The sequence below is a fragment of the Urocitellus parryii genome, chromosome 5, assembly GCF_045843805.1.
Source record: "Urocitellus parryii isolate mUroPar1 chromosome 5, mUroPar1.hap1, whole genome shotgun sequence".
Classification (NCBI taxonomy): domain Eukaryota; kingdom Metazoa; phylum Chordata; class Mammalia; order Rodentia; family Sciuridae; genus Urocitellus; species Urocitellus parryii.
In genome coordinates this window covers 198,656,205-198,678,026 of record NC_135535.1, presented here as the reverse complement: position 1 = coordinate 198,678,026, position 21,822 = coordinate 198,656,205, and the positions used below count along the sequence as shown (strand labels likewise).

Sequence of the window (21,822 nt, the reverse complement as noted above, 5' to 3'; positions counted from 1 at the left end):
CACGAGGGCACCAGGCTACACATACGGCCCACTCGGGGGACACCATCACATGCAATTAGAGAAGTGGTCCACATAGAATCCAGCAATCAGGACATATCCCAGCCCCCGTGCACACAAGTGACCTTGTCACCAAGTGGCATCAGGGGCGGGACAGGACTGCTCCTACATGCACTCATGCAGTGATTGGAGAGAAGGGGTTGCTCAGGACCCCTGTGCCCTCCCAGTGACGGTCAGGAGCAGCTCAGGAAGGTCTACATGGCTGAAAGTACAATTCTAATGCAAAGGTAGATAATCTTGGGTCACAGGGAACCAGTGAGAGCACTGGATACTTCCTGGGCATGTGGCGGAGTTTTCTAAAAATGTGCACAAGAGATTACCTGCACTTGGGGTGAGGAAATGAAGGGCTTGTAGTGGATTTTGAAGGCCAAATTCAGCCTTCATGCAAGGCTTGTCCCCAAGCCCCAAGGTCTCGATGACAGGCTTTAGTGTCACTGCTCAAACCACACTACCCCAAAACGAGGAGAGAAGCCAGCTCTCCCGTGTGTCTCTGAGGAGTGGACAGAGCCCTCACTTCCTAGGCAGGTGGCAGCACCTCCCTGTGGCCAGGCACAGCAGGCCGTCCCTGTACACGTGCAGGAGCCTGTTTTGCATCAGCTTGAAGGCGATGCACAGGATCTCCATCCCGATGATGATGTAGAGGGAGAAGAACAGGAAGAAGGTCGGGTGGTCCAACTTGGTGTCCCCGAAGCCGATGGTGGTCAGTGTGATGAAGCAGAAGTAGAAGGCGCTCTCGAAGTTCAGGTTGGTCTCCCACATGGGGAGGATGGCGGCAGCACAGGAGATGTAGGCCAGGACCACCAGGGCGATGACAGGGAGGGGGACGTCCAGCCTCTCCACCTGGCACCCCACCTCGTCCAGGTTGCTGAGGATGGAGGCGGACAGCCTCCCCAGCGCCAGCTCTGGACACGAGTTGCTCCTCTCCATGGTCCGCGGGGCCAGGGCCAGCAGGTTCTCTTTCTCTTGTGGGAAGAACAGACTCTTCAACAGCTCTGCATGGCTGCCTGGGTCTGAGGGGCACTTGCTGGACTTGGGGCCGCGGGGATCTTCAGCGCTGATGACGATCCGAGGGACAGAGGCCACCCCTGGCTTGGCGATGGGCTTCCTCCTGCAGCACAGTCCAGAGCACCACTCAGAGGGGGCGCGAGGGAAGAAAGGGAGTTTTCGGAACTGACTGTAGGACTTGGACAGGACTGTCGCCAGGATGTCCCCTATGTCCGTGAGAACCAGGAACATCAGGGGGATCCCAAAGAGGGCATAGAGCATGCACAGGTACTTGCCAGGCTTGGTGACAGGGTAGATGTGGCCATAACCTGAAAAAGGTGATGGAGCCTGGGGTTCATTTCTGTTCCCAGCACTCCCCACAATCTTTCAAGACACCCCCTCTGTTTCCTCTCCTTGGCCTGATGTTTACAATGTGTCCAATTCGTCCATACCCACAGGAGAGCCCAGCAGTTGGGTATGGGCTTAGCGTGCACAGGGCCTGGGTTCAAGTCCCAGCACCAAACAGGAAGGAATGAAGGAAATTAAGATATGCTGCTCAAAGCCTTCACCACCTGCTGGGTATTGTGCCTGCCTTGGAGGAGGGACAGAGGGTGGGCGATCTCCTCCTAAGGATGAGGAAGCACTCATCCAGATACCTGCCTCCAAATAGCCTTGTCCAGGGACAACCCCCCTTCATGCCCTGTGGCTGTCTCTGAGGGTCTCTATAGGGGTGGTCTGCTCACCTGGAAGGTTAGGAAGAGCTCAGGAGAGGAACAGACGCTTTGCCACCCAACCCACCACCTCTCCTCCCTCCAGAGACTCTGATTCTAAGAAGCCACCCTTGTCCCCTGACGGTCTGGCCCACCCTCTGTGTCTGCACATGGCACTCGCTAAACGCCATTGGTGTGCACAGCGGTGTGCGCGGTGCTGGGCCAAGAGCAGGATGGAGGACAAAACCAACACAGCTGTTGCCCACAGAGCCTCTCAGAGGAGCAGGAAGTGACCCAGTGACAGGGAAGCTCTGAGCCCCCAGGGTGCAGAAGCCACACCTGGCTCAGGTCCCAGCCCTGACCTTGCTTCGCCATTACCTGACTGCTGGCTTTCCAGGTTTCAAGTCTGTAAAACACGGGGACAGTCCCTACACAGGGAGGGACCAGCTGGAAGGACGTCATGAGGCTGGGGCCTGCCCCACAGGGGGCCACTGATGGTCCTGGGTCCTGGCCCTGGAAAGCGGAGGGCTGCATGCAGCGGGGTCTACAGAGCTTCACGGGGTCCTATCTCCACCCTCAGAAGGGGAAACTGAGGCTCAGGGAAGGAAGCCACATGGCCAAGGGCACACCTGTGAGGAAGAGTGGAGTGCGGAGTGCAGTGCACAGGGTGCTGCAGGCCGGCCTGCTCCCAGGGTCAGACCAGGTCCTCGTCACCCGAGAGCACTGGCCACCTGGGCTAAGGGAGGGACGGGCAGGGGTCACCACACGGGGCACGGTCTTTCTGCCTTCACCCCCATACTGCAGAGGACAGGAGCAGACAGTCGTCCCACCCGCAGCCCATGGCCTGGGTCCTCGGAGGGCCAGCGTGGATGGCCTCAACAGGCAGAGGGAACAGCTCTGCTGCTCGGTGCCTGTGCTCAGTGCCCGATGCCATAAAGCCTGATTAATACACCAACATGCAGCCCAATTATGCAAATTAATTTGAAGCAATTCCCAGGCTGGCTGGGTGCCATCCTCCACAGGACTGCAGCTCCCTGGGTGAACGGGCCTCTGGCTCTGCCTTCCAGGAGCAGGTGGCATCCGGGACCCCTACCCTCCAGGACACGGTGAGGGTAGAAGGGGTGGCCCTCTAGGGGTCTCATCCATTTTCATGGGTCCCAAGCCTCCACACTGCTGTGGCTGGTTCCAGAGTGGCACCCCTTGGTGGCAGGGTTGGTTCCATGAGTGCACGCATCATTCAGTGCACATTGGGTGCTTACTGCATGCAGCGGGCACATGCTGTTGGCCAAGTCGGCGTGGCAGGCAATCTTGCTGAGCATCTGGATCACGGGAGGCAGATGGTAGTCAATAGCACACCTGCCAGGATTCATTGCAGATGGGGATCAATGGCAGGAAGTGCAAGTGCCAACTTCTCTAGGCATCAGTCTAGATTTAGGCTACCATAGGTTTCATGGTGAGGGGAGATTGGAAGGATGACCAAGGATTTCCATGTGCAGAAGGGGCAGCAGCATGTGCAGAGGCCCTGTGGTGGGTCTGTGGTGTGGTGAGGCAGCGGGTGCACTGCCGTCCATGCGGGAGTCGGGCACTTGGATCCAGCCTCGCCCACAGGCCAAGCTGTGAGCTCAGGGCACAGGGCACAAGGCTGTGTCTGCCCAGAGAGGATGCTGCTTTCTAATATTTACAAACTCTTCCCCCAGGCTGAAGCTGGTACCCTGTGTGACAGGCTGAGAGAAGGCCAGTGTGGCCAGTACACTAGGACGCAGGACAGTGGACACACGCTGTGGGTCTGTGGAGGTTGGCGGGGCCTAAGGGCTCACAGGAGAGAAGTGGCGGTGTCTTGGTCATTATGGAGGGTGGAGAAGACCCTCCAGATAATCCCAGGCTCATTCCTGGAGTCGGCTCCTCCCTCCTGGCCTGGAAGGGGCGGGGCTCCCCCAGGGCAGTGAGGATGATGAGGGAGGAGAGCAGCTGGGCCTCCTGGGAACCTGAGTGCCCTGAGAAGCCTCAGTAGCAGGAAAAGGCAGAGGGGCTTCACACCCAGGGGGAGGGGAGGCCATGTGGCCTCAGAGGCAGAGACTGCAGTGCTTCAGGCACACTGTGCTTCAAGGACAGCTGGGCCACCTGAGGATGGGCCAGGAGGGAGGCGCCTCTCTGACCCTGGAGAGCCCCGCCCACCACTCCTTGAGTTCTCCAATCAGAGCAGCTGGTCTCGAGCTGGTGGCCCCAGAACTCCAGAGAGGACAGGTCTCTGGTTTTAGTGTGTGTGGGGGGGTGTCCTACAGCAGCCACAGGAAGGAGCACAGTCCCAGCTGCACCCTGAGCACCTGCTGCACCCCCAGGGCTGGCCAGTGCAGGGGGCGGGGCTCAGGGTGATGGCCGGAGGCTTCAGCACACAGCTGGCCAGGAGAGTACCGGGCTGGGCCCTGTGGGATCCGGACAGGCAGGAGGGACTGCTAGACAGGGGTGTGTCAGAGACCTCAGCAGCAAGGGGATGGTGAGGACTCTGGGTGTCAGAAAGGAGCTGGGGACTAGTGCATGCAGCAGGCGCCCCCTGAATGCTGAGCAGTGGGGTAGGGTGCTGGCAATTCCCCACCCTGGGAGGATTCTGCACGTGGCATCCAGAAACTCGGGGACGCGGCAGTGTCTTCGCACACACAGGAGACCTTAATACCTTGCTGGGGCCAGTGTGCTCTGTGACCTTGGCCAAGGGCTTTACAGCATGCTGCCTCATTCCCTCAGGGACAATACCTAGTACCCAGCACTGGGGGTGGGGGACACTCACTCATTACATGTCAAGTGCTTGAGACAGCGCCCAGCCCAGAGCGAGATTAGAAAGCAAGAGACCTTGACTCTTGAGCTTCTGGGGACCCCATGACGGAGCCTCCACAGGAGGTGGGCAGAACGCACTGTGCGCCTGGCAGCAGGAGGTTTTGCAAGATGCTGGTCAGGGGGACAGGACGTTTGTCCTCTGGACAGATCTACCACAGCTAGGAGGCCAGCTGCTCATGCAGAGGAGGCTGGACACATGATGGACACTTCAGACCCAAAGCCACCTGCAGCTCCCGGGAAGCCAGGGGGAAGCAACGTGTCACCACCCTGCTCTTCCTTGAAGTGCGTCTTGACTGCCACCCAGTGGGGACGATGGAGAGGGTGGAAAATTCACTCTTTCTTTTAGACATTATACTTCTTGCAAATGGAGGCTGGCTCTGATGGCCCTCCCCTGCCCATGTCACTCAGGGCAGAAGCCAGTGTTCACATGGCCAAGAAGCTCTGTGTCCCCCACTTCATCTCCACTCTCCCCTCACGCCCTCTGCTCCAGCCATGCTGATGGGTTTACAGCTCTTCACACCAGGGGGCGGGCTCCCACCCCAGGACCTTTGCACTTGTGTTCACTTGGCCTAAAACCTTTCACTCAGCATACACACAGGCCTGTTCCCTCACCCTCAAAACTGATCCCATGCCACCTCCTTGGTGTTCTTCTCTCACTTCCCACAGCAGGCTTTGGCCCCTCCTTGCCCCTTGCCCTCTTTACTCTTCTCCATGACATTCTTCCTTATCTGACCCACTCAGTGTCACCATCTGAGTATCGACTTTTGTCTGTTTTGTCCCTGGATACCCACACTGTGCCAAAGACAGTGCCTGGCACTTCAATAAACAATGGTTGAATGAGCACATTCACTGAGCACCTGCTTTACACCAGGCAGGTGTGGATGGGGTTGGGACACCAGGAAGAGCAGGCAGAGGTGGCCTGATCCTTTGGGGTCTCTGAAGCTCTCCTGGACAGGAGCCCACAAGCCTGAGCCATGTGATCTCGCTGGAGTCCAGGCCTGGGGTGCCGGCATAGATTCCTGTGCCCACGCCTGGCATGGGCCCACGGAGCCAGCAGTCCTCAGGGATGTCAGTGCTGGTTAAGTGGAACCACAAACAGAAGCCAGCTCACTTTCCAGACAGGGCACACCCCCAGCTCTCCTGCACCCCTGCAGAGGTCAAGAGAGGCTCCAGTAGCAACTGGTAATCCCCAGCTCCCAGACAGGGTCCTGGGGTTGCATTTACTTGACTTAAAGGAAAGATCCTAACATTTCTTGAAAAGACCTAGAAAGTGCTCTTGGAGTCCAAATCCCCCCCCCCCCACAGCCAAACGAAGGCTGGCAATCTCCACTATGACCAGCATCCAGTGGACAAGCAACAGAGAAGTCTGGTCACACAGCCCACAGCCAACGAGGGTCTGCACCCTGGGCCTGAGGACCTTGCCTGTGCTCCTGCCCAGACAGAGGCTCTCCTGGCAAGGGGCGGGGGGGGGGGGTGCTGAGCTCCAAGCAAAGAGCCTTTGTGGCTGCCTCTGAGACAGAGAGGAACTGCAGAAGATGTGCTGCCCCCCAGAGCCTGTCCCAGGAGGGGAGGCTCAGAGCACATGAACCCCTCAAAGCAAGGTATTGACTACCACATTACCGGATGCTGCCCTGCATAATGGAGAACCACGCACTTCCCACAATGCACTGTGACGTCCCAACACAATCAGGGCTCTGCACTGAGTACTTCACTGCTCCAGCACTTTCCTCTCTGCGGCAAGGGGTCCATGCAGCTGGCCATGGCTGGGGACAAACCTGCCTCACAATTGTCAGCTGCCCTTTCTCAGCATCAAGGCCAGGTGCTTCTCAGGTGACCCAGAGATCCAGGGCAGGAAGCAGTATTCTCAGAGGGACCTTTGAACATATTATTGATTCCAGCGTGGAACATCTCCAACATCCTTCCGCAGCTGTGATTACTGTGCAGCCCGGGGTCCTAATTGACTCAGACGCTGGGTAGTGGCCTGGCTTTCCTGAGACCTAGAGCAAGCTAATGCATTCCACCAGACCAGAGATGCTCAGCCTGGGCTCCCCTGGGACTGCCTGGAGCGCTCTGAGAGACACTGACGCCTGGGCTTCTTCTGGAAAGATTCTGGCCTGATGGGTCTGGGGCAGGGCCCAGCCATGGGAGTTTGGGAAAGGTAGCAGGGTGGTTGCAGCCTGCAGCAGGCTGAGACCCCGAAGTACAGGCTGGTTCTTCCCCAATGGTGGGGGGCCCCAGAATCATGGAGAGCTCATCAGGAATGAGTGACTGGCCCCTGCCTGTAGCTTCTGGCTCAGGGGGTCTAGAATGGGCCTGAGGATAATCTGCATTGCTAAGAAGTTTCCCAGGGCCCCTGAGGCTGTGGTGCAGGGCCACACTCTGAGGACTCTGACAATCTGTACTTCTCAACAGGGGCCTCTGGGAACATCTGGAGACATTTCAGGTAGCCACAGTGGGTGGGTCAGGGGGAGGTGGAGATGCTGCTCAGCCCCCTCAGTGGGCAGCTGCCCCAACAGAGAATTGTCCAGAGCAGGAAGCCACAGGGCTGAGGCTGAAGAGCCAGCATTAGACCAATCCAAGTTCCTGACTGGGGGTGACGAACTGTACTGTGCCTCTTGCCCTCAGCTCACCTCGAGCATCTCCTCTGTTGTTGCTCTCTGTGGCCTGTCTCTCCTTTATGGGGTCTGTGAGCTGTGGGTGCCCTGGAACGGCAGCAGGGGACTTGATCTCAGTCCTGCCTCTGACCTGGTGACCTTGAGCACTCTCTGACCAGTGCTCTCTCAGCTGTGGAAGGGGACATTCCCGGCCCCTCGCTCCTGGGCTACATTAAGAGTTCGTGTCCAGGCCCACAGAGCCCCTGCCCCCAGGCTGGCACTGGCTGAGTGCTGCGCCTGCTGTCCTTTGCTCTGTGCCCTTTCTGCCCATGCCCGTATTGGCATCGGGGGAGTAAGGGCAGCAGCCACAGGTCCCTTACAGCTGGTGGGTCTGCACATTGCTCCTGGAGCACATGGCAGTAGAGTCTGGTGGCTCTCAACGGCCACTCCCCTGTTCCTCCTGCAGTGCCACTGCTCCCCTCCTGCAGGCCAGGGAGAGATCAGTTTGCTGCAGCTCACCCGAAAGCCCTTCTTTTGGCTAAACTTTTTGTCTGTGGAAAGCAGGCCCAAAGGGAGGCCTCCAGGAAGAGATGCTTACCCGTCCCATGGAAGGGGATGGGCAGCACTTTCCCTGAAACCTGGCCATGTTGAGAGGCATGGATCTTGTGACCCACTGAGCAGGATGGAGAAAATCCAGTGCTGGAGAAATCCTGATGGCCAGGAGGGACCGAAACTAGTGAGCAACCACGCTCCTGGGGACAGCTCTGCCTGAGGGCGTCCCACCACCTCCACCTCCTCTGGCCCCTCCCGCCCAGCCCACCCTGCTGGACCTCCAAAGGGAACCAGCAGTGGGCAGGCCAGATTGGAGCAGGCCCTTACCACAGTGATCTCAGTGCTGGCCCAGGGACATGGAGTCCAGGCATAAGACCAGCCCTTTCCCAGCCCTGGAGGCCTCACTCCCCAACAGGGTATCCGCCACGCTCTGCCCTGTCCTCTCTCCCCAGGGCAGTGATCTCTTCCAAGGGACCACTAAGCCCCGAGCTTTGCCTGGGTTGCTTCCTCTGCGGGGGAAGTTTCTCACCCTTCAGTGCCTCACTAGTGGTGCTCAGACCTCAGGTCACATGTCACTTCCACAGGGAACCCTCCACCCCTCCCAGAGAAGTCAGGACCCCTCCCATTCTGTTTCACCTGACACAGTCCCAAGCTGCTGGGTGTTTATGGGGCTGTGGGCTTGTCTTTCCCTGGCCTTTCCTGGGCCACACCAGAGCCCCACAGGACAGGGAGCACCAGTCTGGTTCTGTGTGCTGGGGACACAGAAGGTCAGGGTCAGAGGGAACAGTGCAGGGTCGGGGTAAGGCCAGGTGGCCTGGGCTCAGATGCACAAGTGCTGTGTGATCTCACATCCGGCTGACCTGCAGCTGCCTCAGGGTCCCCGTGTGAAATGGGAAAAGGATGAGCGCATCTGCCTCGTTGTGAGCATCAGACGAACTCATCCTCCAAGATGCTGGCGCATTGCCAGTGCAAAGTGCCACCAGAGTCACCCCTGCCATGTGCTGGTGCTCGGGGAGGCGGGGAGCATCTGTGGAGAAACTCAGGACAGAAGGGAGGGAGGGAAGAAGAAAGAAAGGAGGAAGAGGGGGAGGGAGGAAGGCCGGATGAGGAAGGCAGGCATCTTCACATCCCGGTTCCATCCCTCCGTGACCCAGGTGCCCACGCTTCACAGGAGCACCACGAGGAGGGTTTGTGGCTTTGAGGGTGCCCAGAGCCCTTTGAATGAGTGGAGGGACAGCTCCTCCCCACGCCGTGGCCCTGCTGGGCTCTGGGTGACTTATACTAGGCATTCCTCCTCAGCTTGGGGACTGGAGACACATACAAAGCAGGTGCAGGGATATGGTGTGGCCCCTCCTCCCTCTCTCCAAATGCCTTCCCTCCGCAGGAGGCTCCAGGAATCGGGATTCAATTAACCACCATCATCATGACCTTAGCACACTGCCGGGCACATTGAAAGTGTTAGCCAGAGCCATCAGGAATCTGGGCCCCCTGACAGCTATGAGTCTCCTGCCTCTCCCTCTGGCTTCCTGAGCAGGGTGGGCAGGCTCCGCAGCACCCCATGGACCTGCAAGGCCAGCAACCACCTTTGGGGGAAGATCACTGGATAAGGATGTCTCAGTGGCTGATCACGGGGCTAGGTCCACCTGCTGCAGCGGGCATGAGGCAGAGTTCAAAAAGAAACTTCCAGTCCAGCAGAGCCCGGAGCTTGGGGTGGAAGGCAGTGGGGGCCTGCGCTTGCACCTGTTTCAATTTGAAACGGAGGCAATGAACTGCACCGCTCCCCTGCTGCGCTGAGGATGGGAGGAAGCCCCGTCTCCAAGCCTGGAAGGCGCCAGTTGCCTGTGCACCCCCTCCACCCCATCTGCACCCAGCCTCCTTCGTGAGGTCCTGTCAGAGGTCTCTGCAGGCCCAGGGTGGGTGCCCTAGGTATTGTTTTCATCTAGAAAGTGTTTGGGTTTTTGTTTTACACTTACACCTGTGCTCCATTCCGTGTAGACTCCTGGTGAGGTCTGAGGTCTGGTCAAGGTTTTCCCCCTTCCTTTCCCAGCGCATGGAAACATCCAGTCTTGTTCTGAGTGGGCAGGAGGCATTCGCCCATTCTTCCCTCCCTTACAGACAGTGAGGAGAGGGGGCCAATAACTAGACCCACACATGATAAAGGCCCCTGGAAACTGGCACCCTGGCTGCGCTGTTATCACTGCCTGTCTGGGAGGCCAGGCACACTAGGCCAGGGTGTCACAGACAACCCTCAGGAAGCATGACAGTTCCTTGACAAAACACAAAAATTTGGGTTTGGTACTTGGAAGTGGAAACTGTGGTTTCAGGATGGCAAAGGCCAAACAAAGCCGAAGACAATGCCCATGTCACCCTTCCAAAGCCCCTGCCAGCAGCTCCAGGCTGTGCAGGAGGATCCCTAGAAACTTGGGGGTGGGGCGGCCAGCAGGAGCGCCCGCCTGTCAGTAATTCCCACACAGCAAGGCTCCAACTACTTCCCGACTTCCTGGGGGAAGCCACACACCATGCACTTAGTGCTGGAGCCTGGCCATTCTCCTGCCACTCCCACCATCCTCCCCCTGGCGGGGCCTGGATGCTCCAGCCTCCTCCCCAGGCTCCTCCTGCTCTGCCCTGTCCTGTATGCTCTAGGAGGATGGAGGCTGAGGGGCCGCCCCAGGCCAGGAGGTGCTGCCCAGAGGCCATGGGGAAGCTCTTCCCTGGCCTCTGCTTCCTCTGCTGCCTGGTGACCTATGCACTGGTAGGTGCTGCACTCTTCTCTGCCATTGAGGGCAGCCCAGTCCTGAGGCCAGAAGATGAAGAGGTGTTCAAGGCCTTCCTGCACAAGTTGTGTGACATCCTGGAATGCAATGGGACAGGTAGGTGCCTCCCTGGGCAGGGCAGCCTTTCCCCCTGGGTGAAGACAGCTCCCTGGGAGCAGGCTGGGTCTGGGAGCTGTTGCCTGTGTCCTCCCAATTCCTGAGCGACTTTAGGCAAAAGACTTCTCTCTGAGCCTCCAGTTTCTCCCTTGGAAGTTGGGAGATTAATAGATTCTCCGGGTGCTGCAAAGAATGTGGGAAGAACACTGAGTCTCCTACGGATACTCTGCAAGGGCTGCTCCCAGCTCCACCCAGACTCCCAGGCTTTGGGGAGGAGGATGCCTGGAGATCTGGCGGTCTGGGCTGGAGGGGGGCAGAGGTGGAACGGGGGCTTCCTCTGCTGCTCCTCAGAACTATGCCAGCCTGACCTGAGATTTTTTTCCTGGGACTGGAATTCAAGGAATCATCCAAACTGGGCTTGGATCCCTAGGATGAGCCAGCAGCCTGCCCGACTCTCCCATTTCCAATTTCAAAGGCCTTGCTTACTGTGGGGCTGGGAGGGGAGGGGTCACGAGGGGAACCTGGGGCCCGTGTCCGGCACCTGTTGCCCTCCCAGCTTTGCCTGTCTCCTGGAGAGACCGGAGACCTGCCAATCTCAGGGACCCCGTGGGAGGCACAGCAGCTCAGGGACGGGAAGCCTCTGGCAGACAGACACACTTTACAGGTGTTCTCTCCCCTTGTGCAGAATCTCTTGTTTCTACTCTTGTTCCCCAAAGGAAGCTTACAGAGGTGTATTCAACAGAGCAAGAGAAAACAAGAGCGAGGAAATAAGTTCAAGACAAAGGAAGAACAGGCTGTAGAGGCCAGGGCAGGAGCAGGGTGGCGGAGCTTCTGCCACCCTCCCCGGGAGTTGGCCTCAGCCCTGGGCTCTCTGCCCCTCCCACGGCTGGCCTTGCTTTGGGAGCAGGAGCTTTAGCTGGCCCAAATGGGAAGCATCCCCTCTGTGGAGGGCCCTTGCAGACAGACACAGGCCTACCCTGTGTACTGGGAGATGCCATGGCCCCTGCTGGACACTTGGAGCCACCACAAGGACTAGACTCCAGCAAGTTCAAGGCTCTCCTAACCAGCCCACACATCAGAATTATTCAGGGAGCCTATTCTTAGGCTCTTTCTCAAACTCACTCAAACAGGATCTCCAAGGGTGGCTGGAAACCTTATTTTTAAAAGGTTTCCCCAGTGATTCCCAGGCACAGCAAGGGCTAGGAACACAGAGCTGGCCCAGCTTCATTTTGTACTAATTTTCATTGGATATTAAAATACTCCATAAGTGAAGACCCTGGGCTAATCCCATTTCACACAGTGTCTCTCTAAATCCTCCCGAGAATCCCTTACACTGGGTATGATTGTCCCTCACCTTTTAAATCTTTATTTATTTATCCATTTCCATTGTTGATGGGCCTTTATTTTTTATTTATATGGGGTGCTGAGAATGGAATCCAGTGCCTCACGTCTTCCAGGCAAGCGCTCTACCACTGAGCCCCAGCCCCAGCCCATGAATGGTCCCCTTTTATAGATCAGGAAACTGAGGCACTGGGAGGTTAAACAACTTGTCCAAGTTCACAAACTAGAAAAAAGGAGCCAGGGATTCAGCCCCAGGCACCTGGACTCCAGAGTCTGAACCTGTCACTGCCGTTAGTGCTGCCTCCCACGTGGGAGGCTGAGGCTGAGAGCCTCTTGTCCTTGGCCATGGCCACAGAAGTGGTAGAATCTGAGCTGAGCCTGGAACCCAGGTGTGGGGACTCCCGGGCGGGTGCCGGTCAGCTGGTGCTCAAGCCCTCTGCGGGCCATTCTTTTCGGACAGTACCTCTGGTGGCATCTTCTGGAGTCCCAAAGCCCACTGGTTGCCTAGGCCCACAGAATTACCCAGAAACCACTCCACGAAGCCAGGGTTGCCACCCTGCCCTCTTGGCCCAGGGCCAATGCAGGGGACCCTAGGCTTCCCATCCCATAAGGGAGGGCACCTGGTGCCAGAGAACCCAGTATGATCACCAAAGCCCATCAGGCTCCATGTAATTTGCATCAGGATTCAGCCGAGTGTCCAGAGAGCATTTTGGTCTCAGGTCCAACAGAGACAGAGCAAGAAGGTTTGTCCCTCTTTGAAAGGTGAAAGGAAGGGAGGTTCCGGAAGTTAAGGAAGCTCCCCGAGGCTGCCAAGCAGTTCCAGCGGGCACAGGGCTGTCTCTTAGGGCTCCTTTCAAGGGACTGTGTGGCTCTCTGCTCTCCACAGGGTCCAGGGACAGGACCTGAGGAGCAGAAACGGTCTAAAGGCGAGCAGGAGGGCCTGAGGGCCAAGCTTTGGTGTTAATGGGGACCACAGGACAGGGTTGCCGGTCCCTGTGCTTGGGCAGTGCTGTCTTGAAGGGCAGCCTCACTCTCCTCTCTTTCTCCAGTTGCGGAAGGCAAGGCACAGCACCTGCGGAAACACCTGCAGACCATGAACCCCGAGTGGTTGCACCAGCCAGAAGACTGGACCTTCCTGAGCGCGCTCTTCTTCTGCTGCACGGTGTTTAGCACCGTGGGTGAGTTCGGAGGCAGGGGCAGGACAGCAGAAGTGGCTCAGCCACAAGCCACAGCCTGCCTGCAGAGAGACCTGGGGAGAACCAGGAAAGAGGGAGGCAAGGTGGGGGAACCCCTCCGGGCTCAGGAGGGCACTAGCCAAAGCCCAAAAGCACAAGGAGCATCAGGAGCAGAAGCAGATTAAGTCACAGAGGGAAGAGCTGGAGGGAGGCTGACCACTGGGCTCAGGATGCAGGGTTGACCCTCAGGCAGTTGAGTGACTAAAGGGCTTCCAGCAAGGGAAGGGTGTGCTGATCAGCACCCCCGAGAGACCACATTTCTGCAATGTGACAATGACACCTGACCTAGGACAGTGGCTGTGAGGCTGGTGGAGGGCAGGAGGAAGACTTCAGGGGACAATCCAGAGCTGGGAGGGTGAGGAGGACTCCTGGGAGACACCGGAGTTTCTGTCGGGTGGGATGGACAGGCTTGGGGAGGGTGGTGAGGATGGGGGCCCGGGACAGAGGTGTTGAGCAAGGGGACAGTGGAGGGTGAGTCCCCAGCCCTGCTGGAAATGTGGTCCTGGGCACCTGGGGGGTTGGGGGAGGACAGGGCTGGAGCACTGGGCTTCAGAGTCTCCGACACCTAGATGGCAGCTGCTTCCTTGGGAAGCACTAGAGATGGGGGCCAGCCTGGGGGCAGGGGCTCTGTGGGCCTGGCATGAACTCGTACCACAGCTCCAGGAGCGAGGGGCTGGGATGTCCCCTTCCACAGCTGAAGGAGCACTGGTCAGAGAGGGCTGAAGGCCGCCAGGTCAGAGGCAGGACTGAGATCAAGTCCCCTGCTGCTGTTCCAGGGCACCCACAGCTCACAGACCCCATAAAGGAGAGACAGGCCATAGAGAGCAGCAACAGAGGAGATGCTTGAGGTGAGCCAAGGCTAGAGGCACAGTACACAGTTCCTCATCCCCACGTCAGAAATGTGGATTGGTCTAATGCTGGCTCTTCAGCCTCAGCCCTGTGGCCTCCTGCTCTGGACAATTCTCTGTTGGGGCAGCTGCCCACTGAGGGGGCTGAGCAGCATCTCCACCTCCCCCTGACCCACCCACTGTGGCTACCTGAAATGTCTCCAGATGTTCCCAGAGGCCCCTGTTGAGAAGCACAGATTGTCAGAGTCCTCAGAGTGTGGCCCTGCACCACAGCCTCAGTGGCCCTGGGAAACTTCTCAGCAATGCAGATTATCCTCAGGCCCATTCTAGACCCCCTGAGCCAGAAGCTACAGGCAGGGGCCAGTCACTCATTCCTGATGAGCTCTCCATGATTCTGGGGCCCCCCACCATTGGGGAAGAACCAGCCTGTACTTCGGGGTCTCAGCCTGCTGCAGGCTGCAACCACCCTGCTACCTTTCCCAAACTCCCATGGCTGGGCCCTGCCCCAGACCCATCAGGCCAGAATCTTTCCAGAAGAAGCCCAGGCGTCAGTGTCTCTCAGAGCGCTCCAGGCAGTCCCAGGGGAGCCCAGGCTGAGCATCTCTGGTCTGGTGGAATGCATTAGCTTGCTCTAGGTCTCAGGAAAGCCAGGCCACTACCCAGCGTCTGAGTCAATTAGGACCCCGGGCTGCACAGTAATCACAGCTGCGGAAGGATGTTGGAGATGTTCCACGCTGGAATCAATAATATGTTCAAAGGTCCCTCTGAGAATACTGCTTCCTGCCCTGGATCTCTGGGTCACCTGAGAAGCACCTGGCCTTGATGCTGAGAAAGGGCAGCTGACAATTGTGAGGCAGGTTTGTCCCCAGCCATGGCCAGCTGCATGGACCCCTTGCCGCAGAGAGGAAAGTGCTGGAGCAGTGAAGTACTCAGTGCAGAGCCCTGATTGTGTTGGGACGTCGCAGTGCATTGTGGGAAGTGCGTGGTTCTCCATTATGCAGGGCAGCATCCGGTAATGTGGTAGTCAATACCTTGCTTTGAGGGGTTCATGTGCTCTGAGCCTCCCCTCCTGGGACAGGCTCTGGGGGGCAGCACATCTTCTGCAGTTCCTCTCTGTCTCAGAGGCAGCCACAAAGGCTCTTTGCTTGGAGCTCAGCACCCCCCCCCCCCGCCCCTTGCCAGGAGAGCCTCTGTCTGGGCAGGAGCACAGGCAAGGTCCTCAGGCCCAGGGTGCAGACCCTCGTTGGCTGTGGGCTGTGTGACCAGACTTCTCTGTTGCTTGTCCACTGGATGCTGGTCATAGTGGAGATTGCCAGCCTTCGTTTGGCTGTGGGGGGGGGGGGATTTGGACTCCAAGAGCACTTTCTAGGTCTTTTCAAGAAATGTTAGGATCTTTCCTTTAAGTCAAGTAAATGCAACCCCAGGACCCTGTCTGGGAGCTGGGGATTACCAGTTGCTACTGGAGCCTCTCTTGACCTCTGCAGGGGTGCAGGAGAGCTGGGGGTGTGCCCTGTCTGGAAAGTGAGCTGGCTTCTGTTTGTGGTTCCACTTAACCAGCACTGACATCCCTGAGGACTGCTGGCTCCGTGGGCCCATGCCAGGCGTGGGCACAGGAATCTATGCCGGCACCCCAGGCCTGGACTCCAGCGAGATCACATGGCTCAGGCTTGTGGGCTCCTGTCCAGGAGAGCTTCAGAGACCCCAAAGGATCAGGCCACCTCTGCCTGCTCTTCCTGGTGTCCCAACCCCATCCACACCTGCCTGGTGTAAAGCAGGTGCTCAGTGAATGTGCTCATTCAACCATTGTTTATTGAAGTGCCAGGCACTGTCTTTGGCACAGTGTGGGTATCCAGGGACAAAACAGACAAAAGTCGATACTCAGATGGTGACACTGAGTGGGTCAGATAAGGAAGAATGTCATGGAGAAGAGTAAAGAGGGCAAGGGGCAAGGAGGGGCCAAAGCCTGCTGTGGGAAGTGAGAGAAGAACACCAAGGAGGTGGCATGGGATCAGTTTTGAGGGTGAGGGAACAGGCCTGTGTGTATGCTGAGTGAAAGGTTTTAGGCCAAGTGAACACAAGTGCAAAGGTCCTGGGGTGGGAGCCCGCCCCCTGGTGTGAAGAGCTGTAAACCCATCAGCATGGCTGGAGCAGAGGGCGTGAGGGGAGAGTGGAGATGAAGTGGGGGACACAGAGCTTCTTGGCCATGTGAACACTGGCTTCTGCCCTGAGTGACATGGGCAGGGGAGGGCCATCAGAGCCAGCCTCCATTTGCAAGAAGTATAATGTCTAAAAGAAAGAGTGAATTTTCCACCCTCTCCATCGTCCCCACTGGGTGGCAGTCAAGACGCACTTCAAGGAAGAGCAGGGTGGTGACACGTTGCTTCCCCCTGGCTTCCCGGGAGCTGCAGGTGGCTTTGGGTCTGAAGTGTCCATCATGTGTCCAGCCTCCTCTGCATGAGCAGCTGGCCTCCTAGCTGTGGTAGATCTGTCCAGAGGACAAACGTCCTGTCCCCCTGACCAGCATCTTGCAAAACCTCCTGCTGCCAGGCGCACAGTGCGTTCTGCCCACCTCCTGTGGAGGCTCCGTCATGGGGTCCCCAGAAGCTCAAGAGTCAAGGTCTCTTGCTTTCTAATCTCGCTCTGGGCTGGGCGCTGTCTCAAGCACTTGACATGTAATGAGTGAGTGTCCCCCACCCCCAGTGCTGGGTACTAGGTATTGTCCCTGAGGGAATGAGGCAGCATGCTGTAAAGCCCTTGGCCAAGGTCACAGAGCACACTGGCCCCAGCAAGGTATTAAGGTCTCCTGTGTGTGCGAAGACACTGCCGCGTCCCCGAGTTTCTGGATGCCACGTGCAGAATCCTCCCAGGGTGGGGAATTGCCAGCACCCTACCCCACTGCTCAGCATTCAGGGGGCGCCTGCTGCATGCACTAGTCCCCAGCTCCTTTCTGACACCCAGAGTCCTCACCATCCCCTTGCTGCTGAGGTCTCTGACACACCCCTGTCTAGCAGTCCCTCCTGCCTGTCCGGATCCCACAGGGCCCAGCCCGGTACTCTCCTGGCCAGCTGTGTGCTGAAGCCTCCGGCCATCACCCTGAGCCCCGCCCCCTGCACTGGCCAGCCCTGGGGGTGCAGCAGGTGCTCAGGGTGCAGCTGGGACTGTGCTCCTTCCTGTGGCTGCTGTAGGACACCCCCCCACACACACTAAAACCAGAGACCTGTCCTCTCTGGAGTTCTGGGGCCACCAGCTCGAGACCAGCTGCTCTGATTGGAGAACTCAAGGAGTGGTGGGCGGGGCTCTCCAGGGTCAGAGAGGCGCCTCCCTCCTGGCCCATCCTCAGGTGGCCCAGCTGTCCTTGAAGCACAGTGTGCCTGAAGCACTGCAGTCTCTGCCTCTGAGGCCACATGGCCTCCCCTCCCCCTGGGTGTGAAGCCCCTCTGCCTTTTCCTGCTACTGAGGCTTCTCAGGGCACTCAGGTTCCCAGGAGGCCCAGCTGCTCTCCTCCCTCATCATCCTCACTGCCCTGGGGGAGCCCCGCCCCTTCCAGGCCAGGAGGGAGGAGCCGACTCCAGGAATGAGCCTGGGATTATCTGGAGGGTCTTCTCCACCCTCCATAATGACCAAGACACCGCCACTTCTCTCCTGTGAGCCCTTAGGCCCCGCCAACCTCCACAGACCCACAGCGTGTGTCCACTGTCCTGCGTCCTAGTGTACTGGCCACACTGGCCTTCTCTCAGCCTGTCACACAGGGTACCAGCTTCAGCCTGGGGGAAGAGTTTGTAAATATTAGAAAGCAGCATCCTCTCTGGGCAGACACAGCCTTGTGCCCTGTGCCCTGAGCTCACAGCTTGGCCTGTGGGCGAGGCTGGATCCAAGTGCCCGACTCCCGCATGGACGGCAGTGCACCCGCTGCCTCACCACACCACAGACCCACCACAGGGCCTCTGCACATGCTGCTGCCCCTTCTGCACATGGAAATCCTTGGTCATCCTTCCAATCTCCCCTCACCATGAAACCTATGGTAGCCTAAATCTAGACTGATGCCTAGAGAAGTTGGCACTTGCACTTCCTGCCATTGATCCCCATCTGCAATGAATCCTGGCAGGTGTGCTATTGACTACCATCTGCCTCCCGTGATCCAGATGCTCAGCAAGATTGCCTGCCACGCCGACTTGGCCAACAGCATGTGCCCGCTGCATGCAGTAAGCACCCAATGTGCACTGAATGATGCGTGCACTCATGGAACCAACCCTGCCACCAAGGGGTGCCACTCTGGAACCAGCCACAGCAGTGTGGAGGCTTGGGACCCATGAAAATGGATGAGACCCCTAGAGGGCCACCCCTTCTACCCTCACCGTGTCCTGGAGGGTAGGGGTCCCGGATGCCACCTGCTCCTGGAAGGCAGAGCCAGAGGCCCGTTCACCCAGGGAGCTGCAGTCCTGTGGAGGATGGCACCCAGCCAGCCTGGGAATTGCTTCAAATTAATTTGCATAATTGGGCTGCATGTTGGTGTATTAATCAGGCTTTATGGCATCGGGCACTGAGCACAGGCACCGAGCAGCAGAGCTGTTCCCTCTGCCTGTTGAGGCCATCCACGCTGGCCCTCCGAGGACCCAGGCCATGGGCTGCGGGTGGGACGACTGTCTGCTCCTGTCCTCTGCAGTATGGGGGTGAAGGCAGAAAGACCGTGCCCCGTGTGGTGACCCCTGCCCGTCCCTCCCTTAGCCCAGGTGGCCAGTGCTCTCGGGTGACGAGGACCTGGTCTGACCCTGGGAGCAGGCCGGCCTGCAGCACCCTGTGCACTGCACTCCGCACTCCACTCTTCCTCACAGGTGTGCCCTTGGCCATGTGGCTTCCTTCCCTGAGCCTCAGTTTCCCCTTCTGAGGGTGGAGATAGGACCCCGTGAAGCTCTGTAGACCCCGCTGCATGCAGCCCTCCGCTTTCCAGGGCCAGGACCCAGGACCATCAGTGGCCCCCTGTGGGGCAGGCCCCAGCCTCATGACGTCCTTCCAGCTGGTCCCTCCCTGTGTAGGGACTGTCCCCGTGTTTTACAGACTTGAAACCTGGAAAGCCAGCAGTCAGGTAATGGCGAAGCAAGGTCAGGGCTGGGACCTGAGCCAGGTGTGGCTTCTGCACCCTGGGGGCTCAGAGCTTCCCTGTCACTGGGTTACTTCCTGCTCCTCTGAGAGGCTCTGTGGGCAACAGCTGTGTTGGTTTTGTCCTCCATCCTGCTCTTGGCCCAGCACCGCGCACACCGCTGTGCACACCAATGGCGTTTAGCGAGTGCCATGTGCAGACACAGAGGGTGGGCCAGACCGTCAGGGGACAAGGGTGGCTTCTTAGAATCAGAGTCTCTGGAGGGAGGAGAGGTGGTGGGTTGGGTGGCAAAGCGTCTGTTCCTCTCCTGAGCTCTTCCTAACCTTCCAGGTGAGCAGACCACCCCTATAGAGACCCTCAGAGACAGCCACAGGGCATGAAGGGGGGTTGTCCCTGGACAAGGCTATTTGGAGGCAGGTATCTGGATGAGTGCTTCCTCATCCTTAGGAGGAGATCGCCCACCCTCTGTCCCTCCTCCAAGGCAGGCACAATACCCAGCAGGTGGTGAAGGCTTTGAGCAGCATATCTTAATTTCCTTCATTCCTTCCTGTTTGGTGCTGGGACTTGAACCCAGGCCCTGTGCACGCTAAGCCCATACCCAACTGCTGGGCTCTCCTGTGGGTATGGACGAATTGGACACATTGTAAACATCAGGCCAAGGAGAGGAAACAGAGGGGGTGTCTTGAAAGATTGTGGGGAGTGCTGGGAACAGAAATGAACCCCAGGCTCCATCACCTTTTTCAGGTTATGGCCACATCTACCCTGTCACCAAGCCTGGCAAGTACCTGTGCATGCTCTATGCCCTCTTTGGGATCCCCCTGATGTTCCTGGTTCTCACGGACATAGGGGACATCCTGGCGACAGTCCTGTCCAAGTCCTACAGTCAGTTCCGAAAACTCCCTTTCTTCCCTCGCGCCCCCTCTGAGTGGTGCTCTGGACTGTGCTGCAGGAGGAAGCCCATCGCCAAGCCAGGGGTGGCCTCTGTCCCTCGGATCGTCATCAGCGCTGAAGATCCCCGCGGCCCCAAGTCCAGCAAGTGCCCCTCAGACCCAGGCAGCCATGCAGAGCTGTTGAAGAGTCTGTTCTTCCCACAAGAGAAAGAGAACCTGCTGGCCCTGGCCCCGCGGACCATGGAGAGGAGCAACTCGTGTCCAGAGCTGGCGCTGGGGAGGCTGTCCGCCTCCATCCTCAGCAACCTGGACGAGGTGGGGTGCCAGGTGGAGAGGCTGGACGTCCCCCTCCCTGTCATCGCCCTGGTGGTCCTGGCCTACATCTCCTGTGCTGCCGCCATCCTCCCCATGTGGGAGACCAACCTGAACTTCGAGAGCGCCTTCTACTTCTGCTTCATCACACTGACCACCATCGGCTTCGGGGACACCAAGTTGGACCACCCGACCTTCTTCCTGTTCTTCTCCCTCTACATCATCATCGGGATGGAGATCCTGTGCATCGCCTTCAAGCTGATGCAAAACAGGCTCCTGCACGTGTACAGGGACGGCCTGCTGTGCCTGGCCACAGGGAGGTGCTGCCACCTGCCTAGGAAGTGAGGGCTCTGTCCACTCCTCAGAGACACACGGGAGAGCTGGCTTCTCTCCTCGTTTTGGGGTAGTGTGGTTTGAGCAGTGACACTAAAGCCTGTCATCGAGACCTTGGGGCTTGGGGACAAGCCTTGCATGAAGGCTGAATTTGGCCTTCAAAATCCACTACAAGCCCTTCATTTCCTCACCCCAAGTGCAGGTAATCTCTTGTGCACATTTTTAGAAAACTCCGCCACATGCCCAGGAAGTATCCAGTGCTCTCACTGGTTCCCTGTGACCCAAGATTATCTACCTTTGCATTAGAATTGTACTTTCAGCCATGTAGACCTTCCTGAGCTGCTCCTGACCGTCACTGGGAGGGCACAGGGGTCCTGAGCAACCCCTTCTCTCCAATCACTGCATGAGTGCATGTAGGAGCAGTCCTGTCCCGCCCCTGATGCCACTTGGTGACAAGGTCACTTGTGTGCACGGGGGCTGGGATATGTCCTGATTGCTGGATTCTATGTGGACCACTTCTCTAATTGCATGTGATGGTGTCCCCCGAGTGGGCCGTATGTGTAGCCTGGTGCCCTCGTGGGTGGGTGGACACACTGGCCCAGTTCCTGTCGGGGGAGGGACACATGAATTCACTGCCCTGTGCCTGGATGCTATACGTGCCCTGTCCTTACATCCTGTTGGGAGAGCTCCCTTTGCCTCCCATTGTGCTCCATCTCTGGTCCCTAAAGTGTGGGTACATGTCAGGCCACCTGCAAGTGACAAGGACCAAATGCTTCCATGAGCATCACTAATGACCAAAGGGAGCTGGTGGCTATGCAGTGCCCTGCTCCACTGCCCCAGCCTGAGGTCACTCTGGGTGCTGTATGCTGTCCCCTTCTCTCAGGGGACATGAGCCTCAGGTGCTCCTTGACACACTGTCCCCTGGCCTCCTTCGTCTCCTGGTTTGGCTTCTTCCTCTACTGGGACTTCCGGAGATCTCCTCCCTAAGAAATGACTCGCAAAATAATCTTTATGTCAGAGTGAGTCCTGGGGACATCTGGGCAGCAGGACTGCTGGTGGTGGCACCTGCGGGCTCCTGACGTTGATGTTTCCCTCCTTGGTTACTAGAAACATCTCCTGACTTCATCTTCAGCTGAGAGTCTTCAGACTCCTCCTGGGTCCTGTGAGCA

The 21,822-nt window shown here is 58.1% G+C and overlaps 2 protein-coding genes across 2 annotated transcripts; one reads left to right on the top strand and one right to left on the bottom strand.

The window, feature by feature from the left end:
• Positions 1 to 567: 567 nt before the first annotated feature.
• Positions 568 to 8,667, bottom strand: LOC113178462 (potassium channel subfamily K member 18). Its single transcript, XM_077799125.1, has 4 exons — positions 8,576 to 8,667; positions 3,011 to 3,107; positions 2,381 to 2,549; positions 568 to 1,370 (listed from the first exon to the last, which is right to left on the bottom strand). Exons 1-4 carry the CDS (start codon positions 8,665 to 8,667, stop codon positions 568 to 570), a joined length of 1,161 nt encoding a protein of 386 aa, XP_077655251.1.
• A 1,706-nt stretch (positions 8,668 to 10,373) lies between these two features.
• LOC144255103 (potassium channel subfamily K member 18-like) lies at positions 10,374 to 20,665 on the top strand. Its single transcript, XM_077799124.1, has 3 exons — positions 10,374 to 10,596; positions 12,987 to 13,115; positions 19,863 to 20,665. The coding sequence occupies exons 1-3, from the start codon at positions 10,374 to 10,376 to the stop codon at positions 20,663 to 20,665; spliced, it is 1,155 nt and encodes a 384-aa protein (XP_077655250.1).
• The last annotated feature ends 1,157 nt before the right edge of the window (positions 20,666 to 21,822 follow it).